At 33.4% G+C, this 22,904-nt stretch overlaps 1 protein-coding gene across 1 annotated transcript in view; it reads left to right on the plus strand.

The window, feature by feature from the left end:
- The window catches only part of DYNC2H1 (dynein cytoplasmic 2 heavy chain 1), a 364,877-nt gene that overhangs the window by 263,731 nt on the left and 78,242 nt on the right, over positions 1 to 22,904 (plus strand). The window contains exon 83 of the mRNA XM_022560560.2: positions 17,340 to 17,456. Within this exon, the coding sequence (XP_022416268.1) occupies positions 17,340 to 17,456 (117 nt within the window). The remainder of the gene's footprint in view (positions 1 to 17,339; positions 17,457 to 22,904) is intronic.

The following is a 22,904-nucleotide window of genomic DNA, read 5'->3' on the forward strand; positions in this document are numbered from 1 at the left end:
CTAGAAGGGTTATAATCAAGTGCAGACAGATCATCTCTGAGACATATCAGCAAACAGAAGAAATCCACTGTACCTGTGGGAAGGGGCAGGAATCTTTGCCAGACCCAGAACTACAGCTGGGGCAGGAGAAGGGACCCTGAGAAGCCCACTTCTCTAAGACCCAGGGATACAGCATCTACCTAAAACTGATTCTTAATTAGAACACCAGAGTGGGCTAGCAAACACTGAGTAATAAGTAACAAGCAAATACGGTAAAATGTTAATTGTAAAATCTAAGTGTTGAGTATATGGGTCTTCACTGTATAATTTTTTCAAGTTTTCTGTATATTTGAAAATTTCAAAATAAAATGTTGGAAAAAAATAAGTAGCACGTTTACTTATACTTATTACTTATGGTAATTACTATACTATTACTTACTGCTAGGAGCCACAAGAGATAGACCCTTTGAGGTGCAGAAAAAAGAGAAGACCTAAACATGAGGGTGGAGGAGACATGGATAAAAACCCACTGCCAAACCAGGCCCAACCTAAATAAAACGTATCTGCAGAAGAATTTGAAACCTGTGATGTACTAAGGGTAACTCTAGCAACAACTACCCTCGAATCCAGCCCAAACCCTGACTTAATTAACACAGACCCCACACTAAAGGCCTAACAGAAGGAAAGAAATGCCCATTTCCAAGCATTAACACTACCTTAGTCTCTACCATTCACACAAGATGGTCAGCTCTTAACAAAACACTATAGTGCATATGAAAGGGCAAGAAAAGATAACACACTCTCTTAAAAGTTTTGTCTCTTGAGAGACAAAATAATAGAACTAGACTTAGATATGACACAGATGTTGGAGCTAACAGGCAATTTAAAATAATTACGATTTTTATGTTAAAGACTCTGGTGGAAAAGGTAAACAATATGCAAGATCAGATGGTTAATTTCAGCTGTGATATAGAAACTATAAAAATGAATAACAGTGCTAGAAATAAAGTGTATAGTAACAGAGATGAAGAATATCTTTGACAAGCTAATCAGTAGACTTGAAACAGCCAAGGAGAGAATCACTGAAACTGAAGATAAATCAATAGAAGTTCCCCAGACTGAAACAGAGGAGAAGAAAAGAGTGAAAAAAAAAAAAAAATAGAACAAAGCATCCAATATTGTGGAACAATATCAAACAGTGTAACAATTATGTACTTGGGATCCACAAATCCATGAAGTTCAAAGAACACCATGCTGGATAAATCCCCATCCCACTCACACCAAGAAAAAACAAACCCACCTAGGCATAAAATATTTAAACTGTTGAAAACAAAAGACTAAAACACTGAAGGCAGCCAGAGGGGGAGAAAAGACATACTACATACAAAGGAAAAAAGTAAGGATTAGAGCTGCCTTCTCCTCAGAAGCCATTCAACTCGGAAGAAAATGGAATGGTAACTTTAAAGTGCTGAATGAAAAAAATTTCAACCCTGAATTCCATGCCTAGCAAAATATCTTTCAAAAATGAAGAAATAAAGTCTTTCTTAGACAAATAAAACCAGAATTTATTGCCAGCAGATTTACTCTACAAGATTGTTAAAAGAAGTTTTTTAGGCATAAGAGCTGTGTTACCAGACAATATTGAATCTACACTAACAAATGAAGAGCTCTGGAAATGAAATAAAGTGAGTTAAACTAAATTTTTATTTTAATTTCTTTGAAAGATAACTAACTGCCTAAAGCAAAAAATAGCTGCAATCTCTTGTGTATTTATAGTGTATGTAAAAATAAAATGAACAACAATAGCACAAAAATTAGGAGGAAGGAATTTGGAGTATACAGTTTAAGGTCCTTATAGAACATGTGGCACATTATAATAATATTTGAAGGCTGACTGATTAATTAAAGGTGTAGGGTATAAACCATAGGGCAACCACTATTTTTTTAACAAGTTATAAATAATAAGTTAGTGTGGAGATAAATTGAAATAATAAAAATTCTCAATTGAGGATTAAAATTGGGTATTAGCATATTTTATGACCTTCGAGAAAAGAATATTTTTATCCAGAGTTCAGGTAATGTGTTGTATAGAATCAATTGAATGTATCATACTGTAGGGGAGGAAAAAAATCTTTTCTTTTCTCTTCTAGATTCTCAGCTGGGGCTTTATGAGAAAATACAGTTAACAAGAGAAAAGCATACAAATTTATTTGTTTTACATGCCATGGGAGCCTTCATAAGGAAATGAAGGCCCAAAGAAGCTGTTAATCTTGAGTGTTTTTATGGCAGGTCTGATGAAGCTTTATCCTATCACATTTTCCCACACTTTTCCACTCTTCATCAGACCTACCATAATGCTCAGCATCAGATAATGCTCAATGAGAATGGATGGCATGAATTTGTAGTGAAATGTCTTATCCCTACTTTCTTTCTTCAGTATCTAATTGTTTTCTAGTTGGTGGTGACATCTAGTTTTTGTCTAGTACTTAATGGATGTTAAAGATTTTTTTTGTCTTTTTAGATCACTAGCTTTAATTTTATATTTAGACAATTTTAGTGTTCATGTGAATTATCCTGCTACTGAGATTTATTAAAATTTCATCCCCCAAAATATTAGTATTGCCCATCTTTATTATTAATATTAGCCATTCTAATGAATGTAAAATGATATTTCATTATGGTTTTAATTTATATTTTTCTGATTGGTAATATTGAGCAACTTTTAATATGCTTATTGGTCATTTGTATATCTTTTCGTGAAGTGTCTGATCAAATCTTTTGCACATTTAAAAAAATTCAGTTATTGGTTGTCTTACTATTGAGTTGTAAGTGTTCTTTATTGTTTCCCCCATTGAATTACTTTGTCTCCTTTGTAAAAAATTAGTTGACCACATATACTGTGGTCTGTTCAATTGATCTGTATGTCTACTGGTATGTTAAAACAACATGTCTTGATTATTGTGATTTTCTAGTGAGTCTTTAAATCAGATAATCTTAAAGTTCTTTACGTTTTTTCTTCTTTTTCAGTATATTTTGGCTATTTTAGGACCTTCCATATAAATTTTAGAATCAGTTTGTCAATTTCCATACATGAAAAAATCTTACTGGAATTTTGATTGGGATTACATTGAAACTAGAGATCAATTGGGGGAGAATTGAAATATTATCAATATTGGGTTTACTGAACTATGCATAGAGAATCAATGTTTAGGTCTTTTAGAATATATTTCTGTGATTTTTTAAATTTACTTATCTTTTCTGATGTGATTTTAAATGATATTGTTATTCTGTAACCTTTCTAAATTAAATTACTCATTTTAATAACCTTTTTTGTAGCTTCCTGAGTTTTTCTATGAAAACAATTATCTTGTCTACAAATAAGGATAGTTTTACTTCCTCCTTTCCAATCTGTATGTAATTTATTTTTCTTGCCTTTTAAGTGTGACAAGGTTCTCCAGTAAATACTGAATAGGAAGAATAGACTTTGCCTTGTCCATATCTTAGAGGAAAAGCATTCTGACCATTAGATATGATGTTAGTTGAGGGTTTTTCATAGATATCCTTTATCAGATTGAGAAAGTTTCATTCGGATCTTACTTGTTAAGTAATTTTATGATCATTTTGGTATTCTAAATGACATAAAACCTGCATATCAGATTCTTTTTTATAAACTGGTCAAAACAATGTCACATTTCTCACTTGACTATAAGCTCAGAATTAAAAATAAAAATTAAAAAAAAACAGCTGCTAAGGAATTACACTAGTAGAAAAGACTTTAGAAATAATCTATTCAAAACTTTATTTAGAGAGGTACTGAGTTCCTGCTGTCATACACTGGTAAGCAGTATGCCCATAACTATAATTTAGGTTTCTTGATTTATGAAATTCCCCCCATAGGGGAGAGTTCTGCTTCCAAGAATTCAGTTCTTTAGGAATTTTTTTTTTCCCTCAAATTACTATCTTAAACCTAGGAACTCCTACATTTGCTAATTGCCAGTTTTGTTCTTCCATTTAAAACCAAAAAAAAAGTATTTTCTTTGCTCTGAGTTTGTGATTTGATTCCATGGCTATATGGGGGAAAAAAAGTCATTATTGAATCTGATATTTAAGACTTCCACTTCAACAATTTCAACCTGTGATTTATGGAATTAATAAACTCAGGGAAATGGTAAAGTGCAATTCTTAAAATAGTCTTCAGCAAAACCACTCCCTCAATTTCTTGAGAAATCAATGAATCTCTAGAGCAATCTGAGATAATTATATGAAACTTTGATGCAAATAATTCTAACTTTTGTGCATCTAGTCAATACCCTGCATGATTCAGAAACAAACGTCTTAAAAGTCATTTGAATCCACATTACACATACACTTAAATCTTTCTATGGAGATTTTAGGTATGGTCAAATAAGGGTTGGCTTCTGGAAAAAGACTTCCTTATTTTAGGTCAGCCCAACTCTATCCAGGAAATAAGATCTAACAAAAAGATGGACATTTTCATATTCTATAGATGGTAATAGCAATAGTTATTTTCCTACAGTCACTTCCCACCTAACTCAGAGTTAAAACATTCATTGCAAAGGTCTCCCAGCACCTACATGCTCAGGCCTTCTACTCCCTCTTTGCCTTGTTTTCTAATCCTCTTTTCTTGTCTTTTTGTCTTCTAATCCTCTTGTCTTCAGGTCCTCTGTTCCTTGCTTACTCTGGGGAAGCCATACTTGCCACACTTGTCTTGAGCTTCTGCCTAAGAGCCTTCGCATTTTCTGTTTACTTTGCCTGGAGTATTCATCCCCTAGATATCTGCATGCCTTACCTTTTAACTACCTTCAGATCTCTAAATATTAACTTATCAAACATGCCTTCCTTGACCACTTATATAAAATAGCAACTTCCCTCAACACTTAGTATTACTTATTCCCCTTAACCTGCTTTTCTTCTTAAGACTTAATGTACTATAGGACTTATGATTCTATAGGACTTGTACATTTCTCTAATTTTGAATTTTTTACTACTTTTCAAAATGCAATCTTTGATACCTATAAAAGACCATATATGTAACATTATATATATATACATGTATATATATATATATAAAACATTAAGAGCATGATGATATAATGAAACCTGTGAGCCAATAACAACCCAAGAACTAGGATGTTACCAGAAACTTGTATCAACTTAAATGATTCTCTTCTATCCTATGCCCCTGCCTTTCTGCTAAAGGAGCAGACTGTTTTGTTTATAACTTTTTTGTAGTTTTATACTTTTTAACAGTTGTGTTACATACATGTACTTACACACACATACACAGCCATGCCTAAAAATACATTGTTTCATTTTTTGAACTTCAGTGTATTGCGTGTGCTGTTCTAGGACTTATTTCATTCCACATTATTTTTCTAAGATTTATTCGTGTTGCTGGTTTAGCTGTAGTTTCACTAATTCTTATTGCTGTATAGTATTTCATCATGTAAATATAACACAATTTGGGGTTTTTTGGCTATTACAAATATTGTTACTGTAAACATTTGTGTGCTTGTCTCCCGGAATGCCTGTGCAAGAGTTTCTCTAGGGTATATACCTAGGAATAGAATTGTGTCAAACTGTTTTCGGTGACTGTACTAATTTACTCTCTCACCAGAAGTATGTAATATCTACATCCTTTTATTCTCACCAGTACTTGGTATTTTGGGATGTCTTCATAATTACCAACCTAGTGGATTAAAATAATATCTCATTGTGGTATTAATTTGTACTTTTGATTACTAGGTAGGTTGACCATCCTTTCATATCTTTATGGGTCATTCCTTCTTTTTTCAATTGGAGGGACAACAATGAGAGATGTGATTGAAACACAGTGAAGGAGAGGCAGAACGGTGGGATATGAGGCCAGGAGGTAGGAGGGGTAGAGGTTCACTAGATAACGCTGAGCCTCGTCAGTGAGCTGGTAATTACTAAATCAGTCTGGGGGCATATGGCTTATAGAGAATTGACAATGGGACAAAGACTTGAAGCAGAGAGGCAAGTTAGAAAACAATTGCAGTAGGCTAATGTATTGCTCAAAAATGGTAGCAGGTTTGTGGGAGTAGTTGTTATTGATCATATTCCTTATCAGCTTTAATTTTTCTGTAAACAAGAAATTGTATAAGAGTAACATTTATTTTTCTATAAAAGCTACATATTCACTTATTTTTTCCTAAAAACCATTCTTTGAAGTTCTAGAACTTTATTTTTTTCATAGACTCAATAGCAATTTCATAGCAAAATTCTTAAAATGTGTTATATTTATTCTTAAAATGTAGTGATGGCTTTTTTATTGCCAAAGATTTGAGGATTAATTGTTAGCGTAATAATTTTAGCAACATTGCATTGAATGGTTTTTATGAACTCAGCAGCTGTGGTTACTCAGACTCAACAGCTGCAGTTATCCTGACTCAAATGGTTTTGCATCAGTTATTAGAGAAGTCACAAGTTCCTGGTAAATTCATTTTTTGAAATCAGGAAGCTTAAGATCCTCTTTTCTCTCAGATATCCTTCTATCTGAATATATTAACTCACATTTCAGGAACACATTTATTATTTACAACTTTGCCAATGGCACCATCAGCAAAAAGAGGTAATATAGATGTACTTTTATACACCGTGTATAACCTTCTGGCTTCTAACTGTAAGCAAATCTGAATTTGAATACCTGTCACATTTTGAGTTGTATGACCATTTAAGACAAAAGCAAGGGGATTGGAAGACTTTATCAGTCTGCTTAATTTTGTAGCATATACAAAAATGATTTTATATTTATTACTTTTGAATGAAAGGGAATACTAAGTTCACTAATATTGTAAACTTGATTTTTTACTTCTATAATTGATCATTTAGTTAAAAAACAAAAATATCTCTTAGTTTGAAAAACTGGCAATTAAAGGGAAAGAATTAAACATTATCTTTCCTTTGTGAATTATATTTCATGGTAATGAAAGAAAAGTTGATGAAAGAAAGCTTTTCTTTATTGAATAATTCTAGATAATAAATATAAAAGGAATGAAGAATTTGAAAAATCACCATTTTACAAACCTTGATAATTGATCCAGAAAATTATTATCAAAGGTGGAAACCATTAGATGGAAGATTGATGGGGAAGTTTGCAAGAGAGGGATCACGTGTTACCACTTGTACCCAGTAATCAATCTTTGTATCACAAAGAGAAAGTGTTCAGACACTGTGTGCCTCCTGATGTGAGGCAATATGAAGTACACTTTCCAAAAGTATTCTTTCAGCAAAGTGAACCTGAACCTAATCAAGCCTTTAGAAATCATTTCCAGTAATAGGAAACAGAGGGGGTAAAGGAACAAATTAAACTACACCACTCGATCCAGAATGTGGGACGCTCTACAAGATAATGGACTCAGTTTTTTCAACAGATTAATGGCATGCAAAGAGGAAGGGCAGAGAAACTGCTCTACATTAAAGAGACTTAAAATAACAACTGCATACCCTTTCTGTGGATACTGATTCAAACAATCCAGTTTAAACAAATTTTGAGACCAATCAGGGAAATTTAAATATGGACTGTGTATTATATAACACCAATGAATTTTTATTAATGTTGTTAGGTGAAATAATAGTATTGTAGTTATGTCCATTTCTTTTTGGGATACGTACTAAGTACATAAGAATTAAATAACATGATCTGGGATTTGTTTTAAAACACTTAAGGAATAATAACAAAATAAAAGAAAATAAATTAGAGATGATGGAAGCAAGTTCAGGAAAATCTTGACCATAGTTGAATCTGGATGGGTATCTTTGTGTATCTTTAAAAATGTTCTTAAGAAAATCAACTTTTATATATCTTTGAAAATGTTCACAGTAAAATTAATTTTACAGAATTAAAATAAATGTGATGGATATTTATATATCTTCTTGACCTTGTCACCCAAAAAATGTAGACAGCTTTTGTACTTACCTCCAAAAAATTCCTGGAGGGAAGTAGCAGGCCACTCCATGGTAGATGTTGGAAAAAACAGATACTTACTTTCTGAACCCCTTCACAGTTAGAGCACAGGCATGACAGGCACCAGCACCAGCCTATGAACAGAGATCTAGTGAATCAAGGATGTGGATTCCTTCCCTCTCTTGGGAGGCAGCGGCACTCGAGGCAAGTTCTAGTTCCTGGGTAGCATCCAGAGCCAAGGCCAGTGATGAGAGTGAGAAAAGTCACAGCCTCTATGTTTACCAGGAAAATCAGCTTTTCTTTACTTATTCTGACCACAATAACCAGTGTTTTTACTGGCCCTAACACCCACTTTTCCACTTTCCTGGTGTTTCTGTGAACTACAAAGCATTGTTTTAATAATTATCATGGTGGTTAATTGAATAAACTGCACATATTTTTATTTTTTTATTGTTATAAATTTATTTATTTATTTTTGGCTGTGTTGGGTCTTCGTTGCTGCGCGTGGGCTTTCCTCTAGTTGGGGCGAGTGGGGGCTACTCTTCATTGCAGTGTGCGGACTTCTCATTGCAGTGACTTCTCTTGTTGAGCATGGGCTCTAGGCGTGCGGGTGTCAGTAGTTGTGGTGCACAGGCTCAGTAGTTGTGGCTCGCAGGTTCTAGAGTGCAGGCTCAGTAGTTGTGGTGCACTTGCTCTGCAGCAAGTGGGATCTTAGTTGCTTAGTTGCTCCACGGCATGTGGGATCTTCCCGGACCAAGGATCGAACCTGTGTCCCCTGAATTGGCAGGCGGATTCTTAACCACTGCACCACCAGGGAAGTCCTAACTGCACATATTTAGAGTGTATGGTTTGACATATGATACACCTGTGAGAACATCACCACATCAAGATAGTAAACATCTCCATCACCCCCAAAAGTTTTCCCTAGCACTTCATAGTCCCTTCCTCCTCTCTCCCCTCCCCTATCCCAGGCAACTCTGATTTCTTTTTTGTCAGTGTACATTATTTTGCATTTTCTAGAGTTTTATGTAAAAGGGTTATACAATTAAGTGAGCTTTTCTGTCTGGCTTCTTTCTCATTCAACATTATTGTTATATCAGAAAGAGAAAAATATTGTATATTAACACATATATGTAGAATCTAAAAAAGTGGTATAGATAGTCTTATTTGCAAAGCAGAGATAGAGACACAGAAGTAGAGAACAAATGTACGGAAGCCAAGGGGGAAGCGGGGTGGGATGAATTTGGAGATGGGGATTGACATATATACACTATTGATACTATGTATAAAATAGATAACCAATGAGAACATTCTGTAAAGCACAGGGAACTCTACTCAATGCTCTGCGGTGACCTAAATGGGAAGCAAATCCAGAAAAGAGGGTATATTTGTATACGTATAGCTGATTCACTTTGCTATACAGCAGAAACTAACACAACATTGTAAAGCAACTATACTCCAAAACATTTTTTTATAAAGATTCACCTGTGTGATCTTATCAGGAGCCTGGGTTTTTTTTTGTTTTTTTGCTGATTAGTAGTCCATTGTATGGATGTAGTACAATGTGCTTATTCATTCACTCATTGAAAGACATCCATATTGTTTCCAATTTGAGGCTACAAAGATTAAGTTACTATGAACATTTGAACATTTTATGTTTTTGTATGAGCACATGCTTTTATATTTCTTGGACAAATACTTAGGAGTGAATGGCTGGATCATATGACAGGTACAGGTTTAATTTTTAATTAACTGCCAAACTGTTTTTAAATGTGTTATTTAATAAATTTTTAAAAATAAATATATGAAAGTGTTAGGAGACATGAGGTCTTATGTATCTGTATGTATGGGTATATATATAATATAATGTGTATTCTGTGTGTGTCTAATAAATAACAAAGTATAATTTTACTCTCAGGAAGTGGTATTATTAGAACCACTAATTATACAAAAAATTATGATTCAACAAAACATCATGATAGTACCTCTTCAAGGCAGAGATGAATCCAAACATTTCATATAATTTAATGATTAATTCCCGGTTTGAGTTATTTAGTATTACCCAGAGTTATATATAAAACATCAATATATATGATTTTATAATGAAGTGTTCAGCCTATCGCTCCAAATAATATATACCTCAGTATTTGAAAACTGGTATATTCACTGGTCTTAGTAAAATTTAAACATCATTTGATGAGAAATTCATTCTTAATATGCTTGTTAAAATTGTACAAACTAGGAGTTCTCCTGAGATTTATTTTCAGGCTTTTAATATCATACTGCCTAGAAAAAAATGATGATGTGAATTCTTAACATGGTACAGTGCCTGCACATTTTCACTTTTGATCTTGAGTGAAATCTTATCTCTCCAATCACCAACATAAATTACAGTTTGGCCTTGCATGTGACTGGCATAAATATTTTTATCGAAGACACAGGAGACATCAAGAAAGGGTTTTCCCCCCTTTATCTTGCATATATTAACATTAGAAAGATAAACCTCTGGATATTCTCCTGTATCTCACTTCAACAGGTTAGTGTACTGTTTCGTTTTTACAGTATGTGGGAAGATTTAATGTAGCTTTTTACATCTTGATATGTTTGGTAACACAGTAAAACATATTATACCTGGCCAAGCACCCAGAAGGAACATGCACATGTTAGCGGGTGGGTGAAGAGAGAATATGGACTAAGTAAACTTTTACCAGCTCCCAAATAGCTATTGAAAAAGGAAATAATACTTGAGTTGAAGTTAAAAAAATATATATTGTTTAATGAATTTGTATATTTCAAATACAAATAGAAAAATGTATAGTGAATAAATATAATATGTTATATGAAAAGTATTATAAATTCTCTTTCTGTAAATTGTTACATGAGAAAAAGGTGATTTAGCTTTTTTCCTTTCCAATCCATATACATTTAATTGCCTTTTATTGTGTGTTGGGATAATTAGATCTTTGTGTGCAGTGTTGAGTTAGTGTGGTGATAGTCTTATCTTGCTCTGATTTTGAAGGGAATATTTTCTAACACTTTATTATTGATTGTAATATTTACTATGTTTTGTAGATACCATTTATAAGTTTGTATTGGTCTGCTTGGGTTCCCATAATAAAATACCACAGATTGGATGGCTTAATAACACTAATGCATTTTCTCACAGTCTTGAAGGTTGGAAGTCTGAGATCAAAGTGCCAGTATGGTCGGGTTGTGGTGAGGGCTATATTTCTGGCTTGTAAATGACTGTCTTCTCACTATGATCTCATATGGCTTTTTCTCTGTGAGTGTTTGCAGAAAGAGGGGGAGAAGAAAACAGATCTCCCTTGTCTCTTCTTATAAGGACACAAATCCTATCAGATCAGGGCCCCACCCCCATGACCTCATTTAATCTTAATTACTTCCTTAGAAGTCCCATCTCCAAATACAGCCATGCTGGGAGGTTAGAGCTTCAACACAGGATTTGCGGGGTAGGGGTGGTGCGGGGTACACAAACATGCAATCCCTAACACAGGTTAAAGATTTCCACTATTCCCAGTGCTTCAGTTAGTCTTTGTTGCATAGCAAACCATCCCAAAACTTAGTAACTTGAAACAATAATGTTTTATGATTTTCCTATGATTCTGTGGGTTGGTTTCAGCTGGGTTCCCGCATGGGGATGCCTTCATTTGGAGAGTTGGCTGGCAGGTTCAAGATGGTCTTACTCATGTTTGCAGATGGCACTGGCTATTGGCTGGGGTGACTTGGTTTTCAACTACATGGTCTTTCAACTACCAGAGACTAGCATGGTGTTTCAGGATTCCAAGGCCAGAGCAGAAACTGCAAGTTCGCTTAAAGTCTAGGCTTTGAAAATTGCACATCCGTTTTGCCACATTCTATTAGTCAAACAAGTCATAAGATCAACCCAGCTTCCAAGGGGTGGAGAAATAGATTTCTCTTGATATCAGAGGAGTGGAATGTTACTTTGCAAACAGGTATGATTACAGGGAGGCATAATTTATCAAAAGCTGTTATAACAATCTCACATATCTTTGCTAAATTTCCTTAGGGTAGTTTGTCAAGAATGTATTGGTGAACTTCCTTGACCATATTTTCACCCAGTATTGAAATAATTATATTATTTTTCTCTCTAATCTGCTTATGTGATGAACTGTATTTTCTATTATTGAACCATACATTCAGAGTCATCATGTATGTCTTTTTTGAAAGGTTGTTTGATATTTGTTTATTTATTTGCATCTATGTTCAGGAGTAAGTCTGAGCTTTGAATGTCCCCTGATATTTCATATAATGTTTTTACTAGCCTCTATTGCTTGATTTGAGGAATTTTGCCTCCTTTTCTAGTCTCTGAAATGGTTAGTACTAGATTTGAATTTCTGTTCAAGGAATGTGAGGAGCACTTTTATATTAACTGCTGGTGTCTGAGATTTACTTTGAGATAATGTTTTTAACTTCTCACTTAATTTTTTTATTTATTTATTTATTTTGCGGTACGCGGGCCTCTCACTGTTGTGGCCTCTCCCGTTGCGGAACACAGGCTCCAGACGCGCAGTCTCAGCGGCCATGGCTCACGGGCCCAGCCGCTCCACGGCATGTGGGATCTTCCCAGACCGGGGCACGAACCCGTGTCCCCTGCATCGGCAGGCGGACTCTCAACCACTGCGCCACCAGGGAAGCCCTCACTTAATTTTTTTAAACAACTCTAGCCCAGTTTAGTTTTTCTGTTTCTTCTTGAGACTGTTTTATTAATTTATATATTCCTAGAAATTTCTCAATTGGCCAAATTTACTTTTTATGGTATAAAGCTATTCAAAATAATCTCATATTCTCTTTTAGTCTTTTCTGTAATTATATTCCTTGTAATATTAGAATTTTAAATAAATTTTTGCCTTTTCTTTATCATCTAGCTATAATCATTTAATCTAGTCAGAAGTCTCATAATTTTATTAGTCTTTTAAGACTAACAAAAACTGACTTTTTAAAAAATCTGATCTCGTATCTGTTTTCTATTTTATTAATTTTTTTGCTCTTATTTTCTTCCATCTACATTCTCAACCTTATTATTTGTTAAGTTTGGCTCTGTTTTTAGCATTGCTTCTCTTTGATCATAAGTGTTTTCTGCTATAATTTTCCTCTAAGAATCTCATTCACTGCAGTTCCATAAGTTTTGATATATGATATTTTCAGGATTGCAGTGTGTAGGGTGAATGTTGATGATCACAGTATTTCAAACAGATCACATTATCACCCAGAAGCCAAGACAGCGAGCAGCAAGTGTCCCTAGTCTTTCCCTCTGCCAGGCAGTTTGTTTTCTAATTAGCCTGTTGGGTGTTTTTTGTAGAGTTCAGGGCTTCTCTTTTCTGTCTTTGGAAATGTGAACCTTATGAACTCAATGAGGGACATTTTACAAAGTAACTGACCAGTGTTTTTCAAAAGTGCCAAGGTCATGAAAGAAAAAGAAAGACTGTCACAGTTTTGGATGAGACTGTGATAAATAACAACTAAATATAATATGGTATTCTCCTGAAACAGAAAGAGGACATTTGTGGAAAAATTGGTAAAATTTGAATAAGGTCTGTGGTAGTTTAGTTAATAGTATTGTACTAGCATTAATTTCCTGGTTTTGATAATTATGCTGTGATTATGTAAGATGTTAACTAGGAGTAAAGTATATAATGGGAATTCTCTGTATTATTTTTGCCAGTTTTATATAAATCTAAAAATAGTTCAAAATAAAAAGTAAACAAACCAAGCTGTAGGCCCTTTCAGATAGGCAGATACCCCAGGGCAAATACTGGCTTCAGAACTCACTCAGGTCTCTAGATCAGCTCTGCCTCTTTGGCTCCAGCATTTAAAGCTTTCCCTTAATTTCCCTGGCGCTTCAGTCATAAATTTTAAAAGGTTTTTTTTGTTGATGATGTTGTTATTTATGCATAATTTTTAAATGTACTGTGTTATAAAATTTTCTCCAGATATTTAGTCTGCCATATTCCTTGAGACAAACATGTAATTTACTTTTTTTTTTACTATAAATATCTTAATCAAAATAAATACATGGAGAAAACTATATAACTTTAAGTATACAGCTGGATGAATTATCAGAGTGACACACATGTAATCACCACACAAGTCTAAAACCAAAATGTTTCCAGTATCTCTCCATCTCTACCCTTTTCCATCACATCCCATTTTTAATTTCTACTCACTTTTTCCTCTCCAAAGGAAATAGCTTTCCTGACTTATAACCATGGGTTATTTTTGCTTGTTTTTGAATGATAGTAAATGAGTTATACAGTATGTTTTTGTTTCGGTGTATCTTGCTTCTTTCCTTCAGCTGTATGTTGAGACTCATACATATTTTGCATGAAGCTTTAATTTTCATTGGTGTATAGTATTCCATAGGGTGATTATACCATAATTTATTTATTGATTCTACTGCTGATGGACTTTGGTTTAGTTGTTGTTTTTTTTTTCCCCAATGGGAAGATTAATTTTCTTGTTGCATCAACCTTCTAGACCATTCATCATACAAGTTTTTCTTTTTAATTAATAGACTTTATTTTTAGAGCAGTCCTAGATTTACAGAAAAATAAGCAGAAAATACATAGAGTTCCCATATATCCCCTAGCACTCCAGCAGGTTCCCCCTCTTATTAACATCTTGCATTAGTGTGGTACATTGTTACAACAGATGAGTCAGTGTTAATACTGATACATTATTATTAACTAAAGTCCATAGTTTACATTAGGATTCTGATATTGTATACTCTATGAGTTTAGAAAAAATGTGACTTGTATCCATTATGAGAGCATCAAGCAGAATATTTTTACCTCCCTGATAATCCCCTATACATCCCTCCTACCTCTAAAACCCCTGAAAACTACTGATCATTTCACTATTTTCAGTTTTGCCTTTTCCAGAATGTCATAGAGTTGGAATCATAAGTATGTAAACTTGTCAGATTGGTTTCTTTCACTTGGCAATATGGATTTAAGGTGCAGTTCATGGCTTGATAGCTCATTTCTTTTTAGTGCTAAATATTTCATTGTATTTCATAGTTTTTTTTTTTAACATCTTTATGGAGTATAATTGCTTTACAGAGTTGTGATAGTTTCTGCTGTGTAACAATGTGAATCAACTATACATACACATATGTCCCCATATCTCCTCCTTCTTGCATCTCCCTCCCACCCTCCCTATCCCACCCCTTTAGGTGAACACAAAACACCAAGCTGATCTCCCTGTGCTATGTGGGAAGCATAAAGTTGTTATTGTTAGATCAGAAATTCTTCTGTGTGCTTTATAACTTCCAAAAGAAAAGGAAAATACAATTGTATATAAGATGTAGTATGCTACAATAAAATCACACCAATTGTTCAGGGGAATCATAGGTATTCCTGAAATGTCTCTCATTGTTCTTTGGAATGTGAACGGTTGGAATAGGGGTGACAGCATATTCTGCAGCTCCCCTCCAACCTCAGAGATGCTGCAAAGCATGGCAGTGGCATAATGCAAGCTGTTCAGTATGCTTAGAACATGGAAGAAGTGATTTTTGTTTTTGTTGGGGAATTTCATCCCCTTTGACACCATTTTAAAGGAATGTCATTAAAAAAAGTATTTTTAATTGGTTTAAAACATGTATAATGGACAGACATTTTATCATCTGTGCTTTGTAAAAAGATGAGTATGTCAGATTTTGTAAAAAGAAAAGATGGTCCGCTGTTACAAGTTATAGCCCTATCCTCATTATAAAATATTTTTATTATGCATTTGAACTCCCTTTTCATTACTCTCTGTTCATTAAAGTTTATAATATATTATGATAGTGTTATTATGAAAAGCAAGCCTCACATGTTATTTTTCTGGGAAGAAAACAAACTTTTTTGGGTTGTTAAACATTTTCTTTTTAAAATAGTTTTTAACATCATGTGTAAAAAAATTTGAACCTTTTTTCCTTTAGGTATCTCTTTGCATTCTTATTTGTTCTCTGTCATTTTTGACAAATTTAAGACACAAATAAGAGATAGCCAATGTTACCAGAGCAAAATAGCACTTCTCCTGGCTACCAACTAGTGATGTTTTGTGGTCTAGCACAGCTGATAAATTAGGTGCTGTTGTAGGGTTCAGCTAGAGCAAATGAAAATAATTTATCAGAAAAACAAAGAAAATGAAACACTGAATCACCACAATTTTTTCTAGATTAGAGAATCAATCAAAAGCTCTAGAAGTAACTTGAGTTTAACAGCAGGATTCTGTATGTTTAACAATTATGTAGTGCATTTATTTTGAAATATTTATGGCCCTTATTTTATTTGAACTTTAATAATGGTAAGAACCCCCAAAATATTAAATACAGCCCTATCTCTTAAAAAGGAAAAACAATTTACATCTCTCAAAAAGTAAAACAAAAAAAGTAGTTGACACACTGAAAATGTTGATGGTTAAAATACTAGCTTAGGAAAACATATTGTCTTGATTTGGGGATTTATTTTGTTTATGTCAGGTAAGCAATGATATAGCACAATTTTAATATTTAGTTGAAATATTTATGAAGAACCATCAGTACATACCTCACTGATTTTTATACATCTCCCCCAATATCTATAATACCATATATAGAATACTCAGTAATATTCTGGATCATTCTTAGCAAATGATTAAGAAGACTGATTGGTATTATTGAAATTGAAGCCATTAAACACTATTTTAGAAAAAAAAACGTGAGTGAATTAATTTTGATGAGAATGATGATAGAGAAGCTGATAAAAATGTTACAAAAATTAAAGCCCTAAATAGGAAAGAAGAATTTACTTTGCCTTATTTTAATTAATTGATCTATACCTCCTTCATTTGAGTCTCATGTCTAGAAAAAACATTGAAATAACTTAAAATTGATATAGAACCTTAAAACTTAGATTTATTGTAATTTTTACCAGCCAATAATTACTTTAAATTGTTTTACTATTTTATAGTTTGCTATGCTATTTACTATCTTTCCACTCATTTCATCTTTTCAAAAAACCTATCTTTAATTTATCAGCATTTTGAAATTATGCAATTTAAATTATTCAAACTGAAAAATATTTTTGATTTCAGAAATGAGCAAATAGAGAGGTTATTAATAATGGATAATTAGAGCTTTCTGGCTAAAGAAGTAGCTTTTCAAATGAAGAGCCATTATAATATGTAACTTTTATAGTGGTTTCTCTCACCATTTAAGTTCTTTTGCCTTTTAACTGCTGAAATAAATCAATAAAATATTAATCCAGTTGAACAGGGAAAATGGGATTAAAACTTGTTTATAATATATATATTCAGTCTTTATAAGTAAATATGGCTATTTTTGTATCTATGTTTTCCCTCTGAACGAAGTTATGTTCATTTATTGCTACTTATTATTTTCTTCATTCAGGTTATTTCACAGTTGAGGATCTTGGGCAGATCAGTAACAGCTGGTAGCAAATTTGATAGAGAAATCTGGTCTAATGAACTTTCTCCTGTCCTCAATCTCTGGAAGAAATTAAACCAGGTTAGTAGTGGAATATTCTTCCTTTGTTTTCCCTTTTTTCTCCCTATCCTTTTTTTCCAGTTTTATCCCCAAATTGTCCATGTTGGTAAATATGTTGGTAAATTTTTGCATGGATCTGCCCTTAATGTATACAGTATCCTGGAAAAAGATGGAGGAAATAAAAGTAATAGAAGATCAGCCCAAGAAGCAGTGTTACCATGTAATTTGTCTTATCCTGGTAATGTACTATGATGTCCTCTATGTCTGATACATATTTTGCTCACTCCTTGTCTTCTCTCGCCTCTTTCTGTAAAGTCAGTGACTGCTGTTAAAGGTGAAATTTTTCAAAGGAATCCAAGTGCTAAGGAAAAGCAATTCATCAACTGGAGTTGACTTGTTTCTATATTGTAAAGTAGTTATAGATTATAGATGGTTGCTTGCTCACTAGGCAAAACCATTACAGTATTATGATTACTATTCTAATTGAATAAGGACTTACTTTCTGGGATTAAAAAAATATAATTTTACAATTCATATGTTTAGTAATACTATAAAAATGCTTATATATCACATAGCCTTCTTCAGTAAGGGAAGTCAAATTAGGCTTATTTAAGAACCTATGAAAAAGGTTAAAACTCTCTAAAAATTCAAAATCCTCAAACCTTATAGTGTTGTAATTTCGAGTTATTCTGACTTAGTGTCAACAATTGGTGATTGTCAGGAGTCTGAATAAACAATGATCTCAAGTAACTGGAATTGCCACTTTATTTAGACCATCAGATTGATAAAGCTTTATATAGGTAGCTTGAGGAAAAATTAGAGAATAAAAAGAAATACTACATCCCTTGGCATCCCAAACCCGTGCTCTCCCCTTATGCTGGTCATATAAGTAATCAAATTGTACAGATCCCTTTCTATGAAATCATGGCCTGATTTCCATTCTTCATGTCAATTCATATTGAAGTTGTTATTCTTTACCTTCTTTTTTCTTAAACTAACCTTTGCATATCTTTAAATTAATAACCCAGTTTACACAAATTTATTGAGGAAAGTTGCTGTTAATCTGATTCTTATTTCTCTGTAACTCATTTGGTTTTTTCCTGTAGAATATTTTGTCTCTGATCTTCCTAAATTTCACCATAATAAATACAGGTGTGGATTTTGTTATGTTTTGTTTTGCATCTATTCGTTTGATACTCTGAGACCTTGCAATTCCAAAAGCCAGCCTTCCCAGCTATACCTGTTTCAGTTTGATCCCCACATTAGCTGGGCTGCATGCTATGAAATATCAAGTACTCTGCTGTCTATGGCAGGTGCTTGATACAGCTATTTTTCAGTCCTAAAATGTTGACATAGTGGGCAGTGTTCCATCCAGGGCAATATGAAAAGATAAGTTTGCAACCAGGAACTCTCCTAGCCTGGCTCCAGCCATGGCATCCAGCCCTCAGCTGTAGGTTACCATATTCTCCACTTACAAGTACCCAAACCTTTCTGTCTCCCAGATGTTTCCCATTCTTCTTGTGCCATCTTCTGGGTTCAGTATCCTCTTGTTTTGTCAAAGACAGGATTCAGAAGTGGGAGGTAGTTTGCCATTTTGACCAGAAACAAACATAACTTTTTAAACTTCATTTTAACTTTTATTTGTAAGATAGATATAGATTCATTAAAAGGTTATCATTATATTCATAGTAGTCAAATTAATCTATCAAATATCTTGCACTTCATCCTGTTGTAATGTTTTGTTCTTTATCTCTCCCATTTCCTTCCTGAAGCTATTGCCATAATGTAGACTTCTTTCTCATATGGATTATTGCAGAAAACACCAAATTTGACTCTCCTTATAATATATACTTCCTCCAAGTCATATTTCAGATCATCATCACATTAATTTTCCTAAAGAAAATCATTTTTCACAACATGGCTCCATATCCAACCTGACTTCTAAGCCTCTTCCATGGTAAGGTAGCTCTCAGTGATTCCGTCTTTCCAAATGCAATTTGGAAAGGACTTTCCAAATGCAATTTCTTTCTTCCGGAATCTCCTAGCTATGCTAAACCAGTAATGGGCAAAGTGCCAGCATCTTTCAGAAGCCTCTCAGCTGTTACTCATTTCCCTCTTCATGTTTCTATAGTACAAACTTATAAATCACATAACCATAAAAGTTATATTTTAAACTAAGCAAGTTAAGATATTGTGCTTAGGAATAAGAATTCTCTTATTTTGGGGTAGCTTTAAAATTTATGCATATAAATATTTCAAATAAAACAAACTAATGCCACATTTCTGTTTTAGAATTTTTCCATAATTATTTTTATCACTTCTGAACTTTTTAAAAAGTTTTTCTTTTGTAAAAAAGGAGTAATAATCTTTTCTCTGCATTCATTTGTTCATTTATTTCATTCATCAAATATCTATTGATGTGTCTGCTATATGCTTGGCACTGTGCTAGATGCTGTGATTTATTAAGAGATGATAACGATACACAAAAATATAGGTATTACAGTGGTCTTTGGGAACCAAAATGAGGGAGTGTTAAATTCTGCTAAGAGGAAGTCAGAGGAGGTTACATTATGAGTAAGAAATTCTTTAGAGGGACTTCCCTGGTGGGCTGGTGGTAAAAACTCCACCTTCCAATGCAGGGGATGCAGGTTCGATCCCTGGTCGGGGAACTAAGATCCCACATGCGGCAGGGAAGCTAAATCCGTGCACCTCAACTAGAGAGCTCGCATGCCACACACTACAGAGCCCACGTACTCTGGGAGCTCGCGTGCCACAACTAGAGAGAGAAAATCTGCATGCCACAACTAGAGAGACGCCCACATGCCACAAGGAAGAGCCTGCGCGCCACAACAAAAAGATGCCACATGCTGTGATGAAGGTCCCACATGCCACAACGGAGACCCAACTCAGCCAAAAATATAAATAAATAAATAAATAAAATATTTTAAAAACTGCTTTAGATTAAAAAAAGAGGTTACATGATGAGCAAGAAATTCTCTAGTTAAAAAAGAGTGTATGGTATTTCAGAGAGAGAGAAAAGTCTGCCATGTTTGTTATTCTAACCTGACTGGAGTAAAGAATGCTTTGAATAGAATGGCTAGACATAAGAGCAAAAGAATTTAGTAGGACCAGGTTGGAAGGGTTTAATGTCATGAGGAGTGATTATAATTTATCCTGTAGGCAGTGAGGATGCAATGCTAATAAGAAGGTGGGAAGGTGATATGTAAAGATCTGTGTTTTATAAAGGCAAAACTGATGATGGTGTAAGCAGTGGATACTAGAGGCCTGAAAACCAATTTAGAGGAAGTTACAATGTTCTAAGAGCAAAATCGTGGGAACCTTATTGAATATGGTGACAATGTGAATATAAAGTAAGAGAAGAGTCAAAGATATTTCAAAAGTAAAACCAGTCTTCAAAGGATGACTGTATGGATCTAATAAAAAAATAGATGGAACACTATTTGTCAAACATAAACTCTTTATGGATTAAGTCTTTTGTATCTTTATTTCTTTAAAGATTTGTAGATTTTTAAAGTTGAGTATAACAAGCCCTAGTAGTATTGATGACGTTGCCGCATTCAAGATATTTTATTAATTTAACATTTCATGCTTGAAGGTTAAATTGTCAAAATTTTTAGTGACTGTATTAGTGATTATATCTTTTTCAGGGAAATATATATACAAATGTGTAATTATAACTTTTAACATTATTTTGTATTAACTATTAATTCATATGTTATTATATCATCTTTTAAATAGTTTAGATGCATAATTTAGTAACATCTCGTATTTTGTGACATTTTTCTTGGGATTTCCACTGGAAAACTTAGTACTTTGTAAAACAATAATTTAAAAAGCAAAATGCTGAAAAGTATAACACATGAAAAATCTAATGTCATTTAATATTCTGCACGTATACATTCAAAAGGTCAGTTCATGCTTTAAAATTTTTATTATATACCAGCTCACCAAGCAGTTTTTAATATCTGGTTGATGGTGGTAACAACTGATGAGAATTACTGACATTCTAACCAATTTACATCTCCTTTATATAGCTTGAGAACTTCCATTAATTCCCATATGATAAAAGGTACATGTAAAACTGTCTCTTTTAGGCTGATAGAATTTGTTGAGCAAAAAATAGGTGACAGATTTTTTTCTGAGCAAGAATTGAACTGGTTGACCCAGTAACTAGTTTTATTATTTCTTTCTTCAGGTTCATAAGTAGATTTGTATATCTGTTAAATTACACTTGTAAACTCAGAATACCTTAATTTCAAAAGAATGCATTGAAATAAAATTAAATGAAATTTAAATCTAGAGTGCCAGGATAAACAATTAATAAGATTAGTACTTTCTTATGTTTTTGAACTAAAAATTTAAATATCATTAAAATTGATTAGTTTCATATTATGTTTGAAAAGAATGTGTATTCTACTCTGTTGACTGCTATTCTCAAATTATATTCTTTAGATCAAGTTTTTTAAATGTTTCTTTCACAAATCATAATATATAATATTTTTCTCTATCAATTTTTGAATTATACAAGTTCAGAATGCTACCTCTTCTTGATATATTGAACCACTATCATAGTAATTCTCTTTAACTCTTATAATGTTGCTCCTATTTTTCTGGTATTAATAAATCTGTATCAGCTTTTGTTTAGTTACTATTTGTTAGATATATCCTATTTCATACTTTCAACATTTAAATCAATTTTTATGGGTGTATCTTATAAAGAGCCTACAGCTGGATGTTGTTTGATCTTTAGTTGGAACATTTAGTCTATTTACATTAATCTGGTTTACTATATTATTATATGTTATGTTTTGTATTTTTTCTACTTTTTTTTTACTTCTTTCTTGTCTTCTTTTGGACTATTTTCTCTAATATATTGCTCTCTTAGTTTACAGATTATATATCTTTTCTACTTTTTAGTGGTATCCTAGATATTATATTGTACATACATAGATAACCCAAGTTAAACAATATATTTGCCTACCTGGCAGATAATTCAAGCTTAAGACGTTATACCCAACTTAAACAATTTTTTAATGATATTTTTATTTTTTTTTTAATTTTTCAACATCTTTATTGGAGTATAATTGCTTTAAGATGGTATGTTAGTTTCTGCTGTATAACAAAGTGAATCAGCTATACATATACAGATATCCCCATATCTCTTCCCTCTTGAATCTCCCTCCCACCTGCCTTATCCCACCCCTCTAGGTGGACACAAAACACTGAGCTGACCTCCCTGTGCTATGTGGCTGCTTCCCACGAGCTATCTGTTTTACATTTGGTAGTGTATATATGTCCATGCCACTCTCTCACTTCGTCCCTGCTTACCCTTCCCCCTCCCCGTGTCCACAAGTCCATTCTCTACATGTATCTTTATTCCTGTCCTGCCCCAGCATTCTTCAGAACCTTTTTTTTTTGGATTCCATATATATGTGTTAGAATATGGGA

This window comes from Delphinapterus leucas, chromosome 7 (genome assembly GCF_059928025.1).
Source record: "Delphinapterus leucas isolate spDelLeu-1000000601 "Yukka" chromosome 7, BTC_Dleu_Yukka2, whole genome shotgun sequence".
NCBI classification, from domain to species: Eukaryota; Metazoa; Chordata; class Mammalia; order Artiodactyla; family Monodontidae; genus Delphinapterus; species Delphinapterus leucas.